The 15,320-nt window shown below is 48.9% G+C and overlaps 1 protein-coding gene across 9 annotated transcripts in view; it reads left to right on the forward strand.

Annotated features, from left to right (window-relative positions):
• Positions 1-15,320, forward strand: part of inpp4b (inositol polyphosphate-4-phosphatase type II B) — a 90,325-nt gene that overhangs the window by 25,807 nt on the left and 49,198 nt on the right. For 7 of the 9 annotated variants that reach the window (XM_029850411.1, XM_011612981.2, XM_029850414.1 and 4 more), the window contains one exon: positions 14,527-14,606. In XM_029850411.1, coding sequence (XP_029706271.1) covers positions 14,527-14,606 — 80 coding nt within the window. Of the gene's footprint in view, positions 1-8,371; positions 8,453-11,074; positions 11,454-14,526; positions 14,607-15,320 lie in introns of those variants that run through there. The other 2 variants (XM_029850420.1, XM_029850419.1) reach the window with 2 other exon arrangements.

The raw sequence follows: 15,320 nt of genomic DNA on the forward strand, positions 1-15,320 counted from the left end.
TAAGTTTGGGACTTGATTTGGGTGCAACGCTAGCCTGAGGCAGCAGTCGGGGGAGAAATGAGACCCTACATTGTTCATAGCTACACTTTTTCATGTTAAATGGTCCTAGATTAAATTGCGTATTTGAAACGTTTAGCCAGAAATGGTTAGCGTTAGCGTTACTGGAACAGTCAACTGAAGTGCAAGGGTTTAGAACAAAGTGCCTCTTTGGACTGCAAAAATAACTTTCCTGGTTGAAAACAGTCATTTAAATGTTAATATACTGCAATTTTTTTCGCCCTTTATTTAGATTATTTTCACATGAAATCAGAAAATTTGCATGAAATGATATTTTATCCAGCTTTTCCCAGAGTCAAGTTCCTGTTTATGTGTGAAAACTATGCTTGTCGGAAAGATAAAAGACATTAAAGAGAAAATTCGGCATCATCGTTAAGATCCCGTGCGGGCCATAAACGACACGCTCGTGATGAAACTGTGTTCATGGCAGTTTTGGTTCACTCTGACATGCAAACTATGGCTAAAACCATAACCCAGCTCAGCTCTTTCCTTAAAGGGATGGCGCTCTGACTGGTTAGTTGTCTATTACGCACCACCGGATATTGACTTGAAGTAGAACCGTTAAAAATCCTGGCACAGAACCCATTTTTTCACCGTAAAACCGAGTGGAACAGTGTGGAATCAAAATCATTAGCAAACAAGTGTTGTTGCTGTTTGGCGCGCCGGCAACCTGCCCTGAGACTGGAGCCGCTGCAGACAGCGCTCCCCCTGAAGCTGCTGGCCTCAGATCCTGTTTCCTGGTAACAAAGTTAAAGAGGGGAGATGAGGCCAAGACAAACTCTGCTGGCAGTTATAGACCGACACATTCATCCCGCTCCAGCTTCTTTCACAGATCACATTTGTTCACCAAACTCGGCTAAAACTGGCGCCGAGCACGTTCGGCACCACGGTCCTCATCAGTATCTACAAATTAAAGGTTTATTGGCGTGTGTCCTTTTATTAAGATGCGTTATTAGAGGTGCAGCTGGAACTCAGCCTCTTCTGTCGAGTAAAAAACTAAATGTGAGGAACCTGTGAGGAACCAATCCTGGAAAATTATGGAAATGATGATAAAAAGGCGGAACAAGAACAGACCTAATGAGTCAAAGCTGCAGAATTAAATTAAAGTCATTTGGAAGTTCTACGGGGGCGTACCTGGACTCTGTGCGTCCTCTTTGGAGATAAAGCTGGGTGAAATTAGCATGAAACCGCAACCCAGCAGTTCATTCTGAGGCGTGTACGTGTCCGTATAGAATATTTATGTTTCGGAACACCCCTGTGAGCTGATGCAGCCTAAATGATCAATTCCTTGCCCCGATCTTTCCTAGCAGTGTTTCCTGTGCTCTGCTGTGGGAGGTTTCAGTAAATTACGTGTGGTTAAGCGAGCTAATGATGCGAGGTCACACATTTACCACCAAAATAACCTTAACCTTTGCATTTAAACCGTCTCCTCAGTCTCACATTGTCCCTCTGCACTCGCTCTCTCTCTCTCACTCAATGTCTCTCAACCCACCTGGTGAAGGCCACCTGTGAGGAACCAGGCTCTCTACAGTTTCTGCCTTCTAACAGGGAGTCTACAAACAATTTAAAACGGTTCTTAATCAGCTGTAAATCTTTAAATCTGATACGAGCAGTCACCAGACCAGATGAAATGTCGCTGATGCTCAGTGTTTCATTCACATTTTCCAGAAAAAAGGACACCAAAGGTGACAAGGATGACCTTTTTGAAGGACATTTAGAAGTTGCCATTTGCCCCAGCAGAGCTTTTGTCATGAACTTGATATTCCTGTTGTTTTTATACGGGGTTCTTTTTAATTACTATCGTTATTTTTACCCAGTTAGCAGTGTTCGTCTGCAGCCTCGTTCGGCTGAACACGGCGTTCTTGTCTGGGCCTCATTAGAGCCCATAAATGACACAGACCTGACCCTGAACATGACAGCCACTTAGCAGAGCAGGAATCGCTCAGCCGCATCACAATTATGCATGTGAACATGCTCCCACGGAGTGTGTGTGTGCACAGAAATGTGTGTTTAGAAAAATCCCCTTGCAATAGTTTAATCCCGTATCTGTGACTATCATTATAAAAGCTAACTGAGCCACACATCTGCCATCCACCAGCGTTCCGAGGATCACAGCCTCAACAAGAGACGCGTTTCCCCCCGCCTGGATTCTCCTCCAGCTTAGATATTCTGAGACGACAATGGCTGCAGCGCCATGAATATTTGACAACACGCACAGGGCTACGATAAGTGAGAGCGCGGAGGTGTGAGTCAGAGTACGGCCAGGAGAGAGCTCTGGCGTCCACCCCCCCACCCCCTCACCGCCACCACCCAAGCCCTTGTTGTCAGGGGATGACAGGCTCTGACATCTGACCTGGAGCTGAGCTGACGGTGGCTCCCAGGGGCCATAAACGCTCCAGCTTCCAGTCTGATTAGCGATTCTTCACTTCTCTTAAAGGTCCAGATTATAGCGAGCCTGTTTTTTTATCTTACTTTTTGCTCAAGTGAGCAAAATAACTTAAAAAAGAAGTAGCAAAAAGTAAAGATGGCATCTGCCTTTTAATGTGGTTAAAGCCTGAAGTAGAAAAGGGCATCTGCTTTCAAAGTGGTGGCTTTTATGGTTTCTAAACATGGTGGTTGTTCTCATCAGCAGCAAGAATCTTGCTCTTTTTAGTCGGATCGAGACCTTGAGTGGGACTCAAAACCAGAAATTTTAGACATATTCGATGGTTGTAGGCTTCCTCCCTGATGATGGACACGTTTGTTTCTGTCTGCAGACGTGTATTTGCTGTTTAGAAGATTGAGACGGCGATCTGTGAGCTCCTCTCTCATCCTCCTTTACATCGTCTGTAAAATGAACGTGTCATTTCCTGTTGCGGCTTGGGTTATTGTGCGAAAATTGCCACTCCATTCCTCCATTTAAGGGAGACCAACTCGGTCTGGACTCCAGTCTTAATTCCATGAGACGACGGTTTGACTCAGAAGGTCAAGGTTCAGGTGTCCTGATTAGGACCGGACCTGCTCTCGGGGTTCTATTGTGTCACAGAGCAAACGATAATAAAGTTAGCCGGACCGAGGGCAGGAATATCGAGCGCTGTGCAGTCGTGGGAACGGCGCGACGAGCGTGTTGCTGAGCCAAAATGTGTCGCGTCAATCAAAATGTTTGGGGATTAAAAACCCAACTGGAATAATCAACGTGCACCTTCTTGGTGCAGGTGCCACATGTTGAATGGCTGTGACGGCATCTCTGAAAGATATTATCCAGAGATTAATTTATACCTCAGGAGGCCATTTGGGGTGGGGGGGGGGGGCGACCGTCGCCCGCTGGATCGTCGCTCCACTTCTGAACTGCCGGAGTATGAAGACTCGCAGCCCGGGTTAATCCTGCCCCTGTCAGTAACCGCGATGCGGGAAAGGCAAAGACTTGACGTTCTTTTGGCACGGCTGCTTGCTTTTAGCTGAATGCCTGTCAGCGTGGTGGGATTCTAACCCCCCCACCCCCTCCCTTCAGTGCCAGAGTTGCCAAAAATGAAAAGGAAATGGAGGCAGTCAGAGCGGCGGCGCAGGCGGTGAGAGGCATTTAGGGGACACAGTGACCACACAAACACACGCGCAGGATCCAATCTCGGAGATATCCAAGAAAGGCCTCGGTAGTGATTTGGTGGATGGCTGAGCAGTGATAACCTGGGAGTAACGGTCCTCAGATAAGGACCATCTCTTCTCTGATGGCTACTTTGCCCCCCCCCCCACCTCCTCCTCGCCATCGCCGTGGCAATGTCATCCAATGTCAAAGTGCTCAAGGGAATGCCGTTAGGGTTGACGTAGTCAGATCAGTCAGGGGACCCTCTCCTCCTCCCGCCCCCCCCCTCCAGCAGGGCCGTCTCCTGATTTCATTATTTACCGTCCTCACCTGCTGCTCTCTGACAGCTTAACTGATGTGAAAAAGGGTTTTGATTGGCGGGTTTAATGGCGGCTTGTCTTTTATTGTCAAATCAAAGCGGTAAATGCACGCTGATTATCAAAGGCAGAGATTAATTTATACCTTTTATTTGCCTTATTTTCCAGTTAATTGCGGAGCCTCGACGAGCTGTGACATTATTATCGCACCTGCGTGATGCAGAATACAGATGTAGCAAATGGACGTCAGCTCGTAGCTCTTTACAGAAAAGATGAAATTGGATGGATGGATGGATGAATATATCTGCCGGCTGCTGAGACACTCGAGTGGTTTAGTCGGGATTACGGAGCGCCGCCGTGGTGGGAATGAGCCAGGATAATATCTACTCTTCAAACTGCTCCACCAATATAGTCGCTGGTTGCCGGCCCAAAGGCAAATTCCCTTCTAAGATTAATGATGTAGGGAAAGCTGCAAATACAACATCTGGCTACGGGTCTCGGCTGCAAACAAGCAAACAAGCTCCCAAAACATCCACGGTAACGCCTGTCAGTCACAACGACAACAGGAAATATGTGTGTCACTGGCGGGGGGGGGGGTGACACTTTGGCTGTAACTTCATAGAGCCGCTTGAGGATTAAGACTTGGTTTTAAGGACTAGAACTAGGTTTAGGTTAGGGTGAGGGGTTAGCATTGAGTTGGGATGTCTAGGAAGCATGGGAATGCATTAGGCCGGGCAAAGTCTTCACAAAGATAGAAGTTCAGGCCTGAGTTTGTGTATAATAACACCCTGACTTCCACCAAAGGGTTTACGATAACATGCAATGTACTCACATGGCTATAAACTATATTTATGTGCATTTAAATTCAGATTTCACCAAGCAAAAACAAGAAAAACCCACCCGATGCGTTTGAGGAATTACAGTTCAACTCAAGTGAACCTCCAGCTGTTTTACCTCTTTATTTTCTGATTTATGATAATGCGGCCTAGAGCCGGGCAGTCTTTACAGCTGGTTACAGCACAGGATAAGGACAGTTTTTACACCATCCTGTGTAAATATACACTCTTGACAATAAAGAACTACACGGCATCTTCAACGTTAAAGTCTGAGATTGCCCTCAGCTCCACCCCCTTTATTACACGAGGAAAGGAATAAAGTTGCCCCAGTAAGGCCAAGTAAGAACGCCGCTCCACCTGCTGAGCAATGGGCTCCTGACGTTCCCCACTGGGATGATTTCACTTTGACGGGCTCCAAAAGCTTCAAACCACCTTTCTGCCCTGTCGTATATTTCAGTCAAGCTGCTGCAACCGCGAATATTTACACATGTTGCAGAAATCCTCCCTGAGCGGAGCCGCAGACACAGTTGCCCAACGTTGTCTTTGCCTGTTGCAACTCTGGGTGTTGCAGCCAGAGAGGAACAACAGCGCTGGACCCTTCCTGGGGTTACCCAGCAGCTCAGCAGCCCTCCCAAACACACCAGGAACTATTTGATATGGAAGTGCACCTTTTCCAGAAATTTGATCTACAAACACACACACACACACACACACACACACACACACACACACCTCCCCAAGGTCAGATTTCTCTGTAATCATTTCAAAATTTATTATTCATTTTAGACTTTATTCAAATAACCCTGACAATCCACCCCGTGGTATCCTTCCACCCCGTGGTATCCTTCCACCCCCTGGTATCCTTCCACCCCCTGGTATCCTTCCACCCCGTGGTATCCTTCCACCCCCTAGTATCCTTCCACCCCGTGGTATCCTTCCACCCCCTGGTATCCTTCCACCCCGTGGTATCCTTCCACCCCCTGGTATCCTTCCACCCCGTGGTATCCTTCCACTGAGTTAGCAGGTCACGGTTAAACGTAACGCTTTCCTGACTGTCTTTATCTGTTCTCCAAAAGTAGCTTATTATTTCTTGAATGGGTGGAGGTGAGAAATAATAAAGGTGGGTGGGGGGGTTACGTAAGAAAATCCCCTTTCTGCCTGGCTTACTGTAAGGTTTCACAGTGTAATGGTTTCCTTTGAGAGCTGGTGGAAAGCGCTGATGTGTGTGTATGAGTGTTATTTTCCACAGCTAACTATGCTAACGATTAGCTTGCCAGCCCAGCCTGTGTCCTTTACAGTGTGTATAAGTGTTTGTGTGCAGACGTGTGAGTCATTAGCAAACAAGTGTTGTTGCTGTTTGGAGCGCCGGCAACCTGCCCTGCGACTGGACAGACGCCATCCGTAGCCGTTGGCCCCATCTTTCCGCACAGACAGGGTGGAATTAAAACCCCAAAACCGATTGAGTAATTTATGCCCCCCCCCCCCGTGACGCCCGCTAATCAACATTAAAGTAAATCATCATTGTGCATCAGTCGGCCTGTTTTTGTTGTAGAAAAGAATCAATCTTTACTTGCGTCTCCTCCTCTTTTCGCGGCAGATAAGGCAAACAAGTACGGGGCGGAGGAGTCCTTGTTGCCGCTTTGGAGTCTGGTTCTGTTGGAGTACATTGAATTTTATGATAATCAGAAAGCTTTTAAACATCTCAGAGGCATACATCGCCCCCTGGGATCTACCGATATATTTGTTTTGATCTCGTCCCCCCCCCCCCCCCCTCACCATTCATATGCACAAACAAAACAGCAAAAACAAATTCTAGATGTATTTATCTGCATCTTTTACCCACCAAGGACAGATTTGACTTCCAAGCCGTGCCGTCAGAGGGGCCCGTGTTGTGTTGGTAGCGTTCCACATCAGCTGGCAAACGTGTCTTTTAGGCAACAAATACGGCCGCTGGAGTGCTGAGGAACAGAAATGGCTGGCAGCTGTTGCACTTCTCCCACTCTTTCCTCCGTCGTCTTGTTAGCAGAGTCAAGGTGGTGCGAGCCGCCTGAGTGACCTCCTGTGTTTGGATTCAGCTGTGTACGTTAGAACAGAAGAGACGCCCGGGGTGGCTCCAGCCTCCCACGCTATGCGGTCGCCGTGCTCTGACACGACACAGCCGTGCATAATTGATCCCAACGGCGGCTCCGACTTCTGACGTGGTAGCCGGGGAGCGACCTTCATCTGATTAGCGTTAGATTAGCATGAGAGCGCTACCGTCCTGTGTCTCGTGTGGCCGCGTGAAGCGTTGATGGCTGAAGATGAGGCTGGAGCTCTGATGGATAAAGGCTCTGGTCCCTGCTTACCCCAAAGACGCTGGCTGAGGCGTACACCACATTTGAATGTACAGCTTATTTGGTTCCGACCCCAGTCTGTCTGGGACTGTTAACCACCTCTGGGCTGCACCACTGATCTCGGTAATTGTCTCGCACTCTTCAAAAGGAGCAGAGATTCAGTTTGATCTGCGCTGTTTACTTTCACAGCCCCTATAGCCCTGCTCTCTGAAGAAGAGGGCTATTAACCACTTCAGGCATGAGCTGGCATATTAGAGCGCTGCTCCTCCAGACGGGTGTGTTTGTGCGCTTCTAAAGGAAAGAAGATGTGGTCTAGACTCAGCCACAGCCTGCAGCCTCAGAGGCCTTGGGGCAAGCTAGCGGCTTCTTGCTATTACACAGGGATAGGGAATAACATCCCGCACATTCCCTGTTATCTGTCCATGGATATTCACCGTTGTTGTGTACATAACCACAGGTTTGTTTTAGCTGTTTTTCTTCCGCTGCCAAATGCTAGGAGCCTATAATGTGGAAAAACAGCTAAAATAGCGCGACAAACAGGATGTCAATGGATCACACGCTTCCTTCCTCCCTCGTCATGCAGCCCGTCGAGCTCGCTGCATTTGCGGGCTCTGACAGGATCCGCGGTGTCAAAGAGGTGGACGCTACGAAAGCCACAACCTCCATCAGGGCCTCGGTGGGCTGAGCAGCTAACAATGTAGGCCGTGATGCTAACAGAGGAGAGGAACTGAGATTCCACTTTGTCAATTCTGCCTCGACACTCGCATCTGCAGAGGGGATTCCAGCCGGGGCAGAAAAGTCCGCGGCCCGTGTAGCAAACCGTGTTCAGAGTGGTTTAGGAAGCCTTGACAGGAGTCAGCAGCAGGATTAGCCATCAGAGTTTATGGACTAGCAAATAGCGTGCATGTGTGCGCACGTGTGTGTGGCTGTGAGGAGGCTGGAGCATATTTCCACTGTCAAAACTCCAGCCTCCAACAGCTCTCGCTCCCGTATGCAGGTTTGTCTGTAGGCCCGGAGCCGAGCTCGAAGGCTCCTGCCAGAAACTCCGACTTTCTGAGTTGTCCGTGACTTGATGAGGCAAGCGCACGCTGCCAAAACATCATTAAAAGTCAGGAAGAGCCGGGACAGAGCGAGGACGATGACAGACGCCGGTGGGAGGAAGGGCTCCTTGTTTGGGGGCAAGCATTGACAAGCTGAAGAATGTCTGCCAGAGCAGGTAGGAAGCCTGTTTTCCCTCCCTCCTGTCTGTCCACACACGTGTCACGAAGAAAGAACATCCACTTCTTTACAATCCTGCAGCTCTGTTGCTACTTTTTAAGATAGACGTGATCTAAAGGGGCCCATCATTCAGTGAGTATTTACTCATCTTTTAGTCTTCTTTGTTCTCATCATCTTCAAAGCATTAAAAGGCACATTAGCCTGTGTGTTTTTGCTGAGGGTACATGAACGGCTCAAGCTATGAGGAAGGGGGAGGCTTCCACTTCAGGATTCTTTGTATTTTCTTCCAAATGTGTTTAGATGATGTGTCGTTTATTGAGAGGAAAGGCTCCAGCTCCCCTAAAGTCCAGCGTGCGTTGAAAGCGACTGTGATGGTGATTAAGTGTGTCACTGGAGCTAATGTTTCATCACAGCTAGCTGTGTGTGTCCCACAGCTAGCTAATTAAAGAGGCGAATGCACGAAATATTGACAACACTGCGCCAAAGTCCTCACTCTGATATAAAAGTATTGATTGTGTTTTTTAAAGCATTATGCATGCTAATGCGTCCCTTGTTGCCCCCCCCCCCCCCCCCCCCCCCCCCCCCCCCACCCCTTTCATTTAGTTTCAATATGGATTCCTTTCTTCTCTCCACATGTTCTCCTGGAGATTTCCTCCTGATAAGACCTATCACTGAATTATAGAACTATAAATTTAAAAGATGGAAAACTACGCCTATAAAGAGCCCGCTTCAGAGATTTTACAGGCGGTAATCGCGCCGAGGCAGAAAAGGGTGATTTCAGTTTCACTCTAGCAGGATCTGAAAACAAACCACATGCTAGTTCTCCCTCAGAAAAAGATTAATCTGCCAACAAACAAAAAAAAAAATCACACATCAGGGCATAAGATACAGAACTGGATCCTTCAGTACAGAAGCCGACGCTGCCGAGGGAGCCCCGATGATCTCCTGTCCCTGTTCTAATGATGCGCAACTGTCATCTATTATCCAGCTTCTCTGAGCCGACAACACGCAAATTCTCCGGCAGCAACTTTGGAATCGATAAAAGGAACACGAGGGGCCGTGACTACAATAACTACTGTAACTACCCAAGAAGCTTTCCTAGTGGTTGGGGGCCGGGAAACATATCGGCTACATTTTAGAGGAATTCTGACAAACCGTGCTCGATTCCAACAAAAGAGAAGCTGCTAGTGGCTCTTGTTCAGAGAGGTTTGCCTACGGATTGGCACAAGGTCCACCAATAATGTGTGTGAACACGAGATAATGCTCAACTGGCTGAGAGTGCTGGTTTGGTTTTTCAGGAAAAAAAGAGGCCAAAATGGAGGAATTTAAATGAGCTAAGCTTCTCCCTTCGCCAGCGCCAGCCTCGGCTTTATCTCACCGCGGGGAGCGTGCGCTGCCTTCATCGGGCGATCCTTCCTCCTGCTTGTTGGGAGCTTCAGGAATTTGAACTTGGAAGTACAACTTGACACGGAAAATGTAATTACAGTTAAATCTCATGCCAGAAAGACTCAAACGCTGTTTCTGAAACCCGTTTTCAGCCTTTTGTTATGGTCATTTTGCCCACATGACTTGCCTCCTCGTGCTAATGGCGGCGGCAGGAACGCTTAGGATCAACGTTTCCCACAGACTTCATTCCCCGCTGCGACCTCCAGGGTTCAGCGTGTGTGTGACGACCCCGACGGATCGCTCACACACACCATTACGGGTCTTCAATCAGCCCTGACGTGCATTTTTTCAGTCTGAGAGGAAAACTCCACAGAGAGACCCAGAACCTTGTTGTTACGGGTGACCGTTAACCACTGTGCGCTATCAAAGGCTTTTAATTGGTGCATGAGTGTGTGTGTTGTGTACCTGTTGTAGGTGATAAGAGTGTGATCTTTGTTCTCCCAGAATTACTCAGCCTCCCGCGTCAGCGCAGGTGAATTAAACCCTGCTAAATCTGGAGCTGCTGCCCGGTTAAAGCCCCCCTCTCATTGTCGCCGTCTGCCTCTGCCTCCATCCTTTCGGCGACGGCGTTGGTCTGCAAACCAACCTGCAAGACGACCTGTTTCGAAATGGCCCTCGTGCACGTCCACACGCCGCTACACACCACACGTGGTTGGAGTTCATGTGGGCTCACTTTCCTGTAAGCTAACTGAGTCACAGGCTGAGGTCTCTCACCCCGTCCTGCTCTTTTCCCTCCCTATAGCTGTCGTTCTATAGAGCCGTCACCCATTAATTGTTTGTCTTCCTTCCTTTCTGGCTCTGCAGGGGACTGCTGTGTTGTTCTAACCTCCTCCCTCCTCCTCCTTCCCTGCTCCACCTCATCTACTTGGATTTGTCTGCTCCCTTCCCTCTTGTGGTTTCTCTGTGTGTCTCTCTCTCTCTCTGTGTCTCTCTCACTGTGTGTGTGTCTCTCACTGTGTGTCTCTCTCACTGTGTTTGTGTGTCTCTCTCTCCCTCTCTCTTTATCTCTCGCTCCCCTGTCTCTCTCCCTCTCTCACTCCCTCTCTCTCCCGTCTCTCTCCCTCTCTCTGTGTCTCTCTCACGGTGTTTGTGTGTGTCTCTCCCCCTGTCTCTCTCCCTCTGTGTCTCTCTCACTGTGTTTGTGTATCTCTCTCTCCCTCTCTCTTTATCTCTCTCTCCCCCGTCTCTCTCCCTCTCTCTCCCTCTCTCTGTGTGTCTCTCTCACCGTGTTTGTGTGTCTCTCTCCCTCTCTCTCTCGCTGTGTCTCTCTCTCACCGTGTTTGTGTGTCTCTCTCCCTCTCTCTTTATCCCCCCCCCTCTCTCTCTCCCAGCAGTAGCAACAGTGTCTCTCCGCAGCTCAGCCAGGTCTGAGCCACCGAGGCTGCGTCGCTCCTCCGGCTTTCACGTGTCTGCGTGTTTACAGTCTTGGCTGCTCCTCAAGGCGTGAATTTGTCGCGCCCGCTCGGAATTTCTCGAACCGAGTCCTGGAGGGGGGGGGGGCTGTGCAGGAAGATCACTCCGGTGCCCGTTAAGGAGAGGACACAGCATCTCTTTACCTCCCTTTTCCCCTCGAATGTCAGCCCGTCTCTTTGGCTCAGCCTCACTTCATTTATGATGTCTGCGCCTCCTCTCGCGCTGTCTCGCTGGATTACCCGCCTGTGTTGCAAGGATTGTGTGCAGCAAAACTGTAAGTGGACTTCCTCATGTTTTTGCTTTCACCGAGTGTCCCCCAGCCTTTCAAGTTCCTGCATCTGCGTTTTGCGCCTGAACGCGCGCGCGCTGGCACGTTGGTTTAAACGGCGCGTCGCGAGATCTCCGGTGACTTAATTAGGGCAGTTTGGAAAGTCCTAACTGGAGTGAAGCAGTAGCGCCTCTGTGGCGACCCACCGGCTTCCACGGTGCGAATCTGCCTTGGATTTCTCGCCTAATGCGTGCGTTAAGGCGCGTGTCAGAACCCGAGCGTGCGTTCTTCTGATATCCTCCGCAGCCTGCGTGCGTGTGTTAGAGACAGATGAGGAGAGTTTTAGGGATTTAGTGTGTGTGTGTGTGTGTGTGTGCGTGTGTGTGTGTGTGTGTGCGTGTGTGTGAGTGTGTGAGAGAGAGAGAGAGAGAGAGAGAGAGAGAGAGAGAGAGAGAGAGAGAGAGAGAGAGAAAATACACCCACATCGGCCGTTTATCTCTGCCAAGTGTCATATCGAAACTGTGGCTCCTTGAGGTCCGCAGACAAGTGCACGTCAGCCCTGCGTGCTAACCGCAAGTGTGTGTGTGTGTGTGTGTGTGTGTGTGTGTGTGTGTGTGTGTGTGTGTGTGTGTGTGTGTGTGTGTGTGTGTGTGTGTGTGTGTGTGTGTGTGAAATGCTGGCCAGCAACCGACACTTCATTTTAAAAGTGAGCGGAGGTGATCGTACATCAAAAGTCTCCCTTGTAGTTTGATGCCAACGTGTTCAGTGGTTCCAGTCGGGAGAATGAGCCAGAAGACGGATGGAAAAGGGAGAGAGTTATAGCATGTGGGGGGGGGGGGGGGGGGGGGGGACCATCGCAATCAATCCTCCATGATCCTGGAAGAGCATCATTTGTCTTTTGCACCCCCCTCCCGCGCCCCCTCCCCTCCACTCATTTGCGCAGTCCGGCCGGAGGACCGAGTCTCCAGAGCTTCATTACTTTTAAAGTGTTGGTGTTGAAGGGCCATAAAAAGATGCAAAGGGATGGATTTCCAGCACCATTTACAAGACGCTCTCCGCCGACGTGCGCGTAATGGCCACGCGGAGACACAACTTTACGCCGCAGCCTAATGGCCTTCTTTCCTGCTCCGAGGTTATCGGGGCGAGTCGGGATTGGCTGTGATGCATCAGTGCTGGGGAAGGATGCCGGGCTCCTCATCCTGCTTAATTCCTGCTCGGGGTTGTTCGTCTTGGTGAATTTGTGCTGCTTTGGAATTTCAACATGATGCATGATGTTGTTTTTGAACAATAACAGCCGTGTTTGCTCTCATCATTCTCTTTTTGTGTACATGCAGGCCCGAGTCTGTTTGCCTAATTATAACTGAGCCCAGACTGTCTGTGTGTGTGTGTGTGTGTGTGTGTGTGTGTGTGTGTGTGGTAAGAACGGCGGATTTTACTGTAAGTCTTTGGGCATTCATAGGAAGTGGCAGGAAATGCTAAGATAATAGAGGTTTGAGAGAAAAGGTCAGCAGACAGGATGACCTTTTTTGAATCTGATACAGGGCGACGGCGAGTCGAGAGCAACACGGCGGCGGAGCCGACAAACGAGATGTTTTTAATCCAAATATTATCCATTAACTTGTCATTATGCTAAACAGCACATCGCTAATTTGTCATTCGGTGCACACCTGACACGCGTCACGTGTCCACGTGTCCCAGCTGACAGGTTGTCTCCTCGCATAAAGCGCACGTGAGAGTCCAACAAGAAGATTGAATGCGCTGTAAGTTAGCGTTAAATCCACCTCTGAAGTTGTTTCTTCCTAGAGTAGCTTTTTGTTTTCAGTGATTTGGACTCTGAGATAAGCTTGTCGCCTTTCACGCGTTTAAAAGTTATTCATAAAGCGAAAATAAATGATTCATGAGGGGAGTTACAGCAACAAAGTATTTGGCAATGCGAGATCAAAGCCGCATTACGCCGTATTACGCCAGCATAAATCTGCCTCCTGTCCACCGGCGGCCGTTCTGACGTTGGTAATGAGAGACATTTTTGGCATTTTGTAAACACGCAGGCTGGGATTGATGAGTTCGGAGCGTTCATCAGTCATTTCAAGTAATATCAATGGCGTGCAGTTCTGCTCGGGTGTGCGACTGGAGCCGGGCGCCGTCGCCGCGTCTGATCGGGTGGACGCGTCTTGCTGTTGGTCCTGCAAGTGTCGAGCATCTGAAACATCTGACAACTTATTCCTGGGGTGTTTGGTGGGTTTTTCTGCCATCCTGACTAGAAAGAGGCTGTCGGAACACAAAAACGTCTGTTTTCACGTTCGCGGAACCATCACAGCCGCTTTCATCGCACGAAGAAAAACAAATAAACGGGGCTGAGCTGTGCGAGCAAATGAAAGAAAAGGAACACATCTGAGGGACGCGTGCATGTGCACTTACTCTAATGCGTTTTCGTCCCTGTTCTGACACCGGAGCAACTCTGTTCCCGGTTGCCTACTTTCTCTGCTGGATGCAGGCGCAGGAATTCTCTGGGCGCGTTTGGCCTTGTGTCGCCGCCCTGAGAGCCACTGTGTTGCATTGCAGCCTTTCTAAGAATGAGGCCCCTCGCTGTTATTGATGGGCTCCTCACCTTCTTCGCTCCGGATGACCCAGTTTTTACCCGCCGACACCCCGACGTTAACGCCGAGCCTGCAGCGTGTGGCAGGAGCGGCGAGGGCGAGAAGACGAGCCTTCAGCCAACCGAAGAAAACGGCAGCTTGGGAGTCTATTTTAACTTTTTATTTTCGATTTAGTGGAACACTGAAATTCCTCTTGAGGGGAACTCACCCAAAGCCCTTGAAGAGTGATCGGAGTAAAAACTTTTCTCTCAAATGCCAACCGTGTCCTTGTTGGCAGGATTAGCCTTGCAGATCAATTGTGCCGCTTCTTTTTCTGCATATCCGGAATTACCACTTAATTGTCAACATACGATACAGCGCCCCCCTCTGGAGGGCTAAAAGTCAATGGGTCAACTAATTAAACACGGCAGTTTTAATATGGAAAAGTTGATGTCTGAAGGAAAACGGTGATACCCACCTTCAGTTTGCTGTCTTGTTTACAGAGCTGTTTCCTGGGCAGCGCCACGTTTGCCGTTAGTGATCTGCTGAGGGCCAAAGATGAACGCCTCGCCTTGAGTCTCAAGTAAGTACATGTTTTCGTTGCACTTGATTTGTCCTTCCAGACTCAGCAAAACTCTGACCTCACCGCCACACGAACGGGTCTTTTCACAAAACCGCCGTAAATATTAACACGTTTGGACGTTGCTGCCGGAAATATTAAAATAAATGAGAATAAAATCCATGTAATCTAAAGAAAACATGCACATTTCATTCAAATAGACGCCTCTCATTTGTCTCCCAAGGACATTTTAGAATATTCTGTACAAAATAATGTAATGCTGTAAATAATGGATGCTAATGCTAACTGTCAGATGCACCTGATGTCAAATTCAGACAATCAGCACCTTTAAAAAGCAGGACTATTCATTTCGCACAGCCAAGGTGATTTTCTTTTTAATTTCCTTTTCAAGGAGAGGTTATCAAACTCCTGACAAATCCGATGCGGCTTCCATCTTTGGAGGAACTTGACGTGATTGCAAGTTTGATGCAGGTCTATAAATACATGCCCACCGAGGTTTAGCCAGCAGGAACCGGTATCTAATTATGGTTGTGTTCTTGTTTTTGCGGTGCTTTTTGCTGCAGAGCGTTCTTTAATTCGAGGTCAGGTGAGTCTTCATGCATTATTCAGCATGACAACACGGCAGCAACTCTTCACCTGAGTGACGGAGCTTAAATGGAAACTCGGCCCTCAGTTTTCATGCGACGTGAATGAAACCAATTATCGCCACCAGGAGGC

Source organism: Takifugu rubripes, chromosome 17, assembly GCF_901000725.2.
Source record: "Takifugu rubripes chromosome 17, fTakRub1.2, whole genome shotgun sequence".
Taxonomy (NCBI): Eukaryota; Metazoa; Chordata; class Actinopteri; order Tetraodontiformes; family Tetraodontidae; genus Takifugu; species Takifugu rubripes.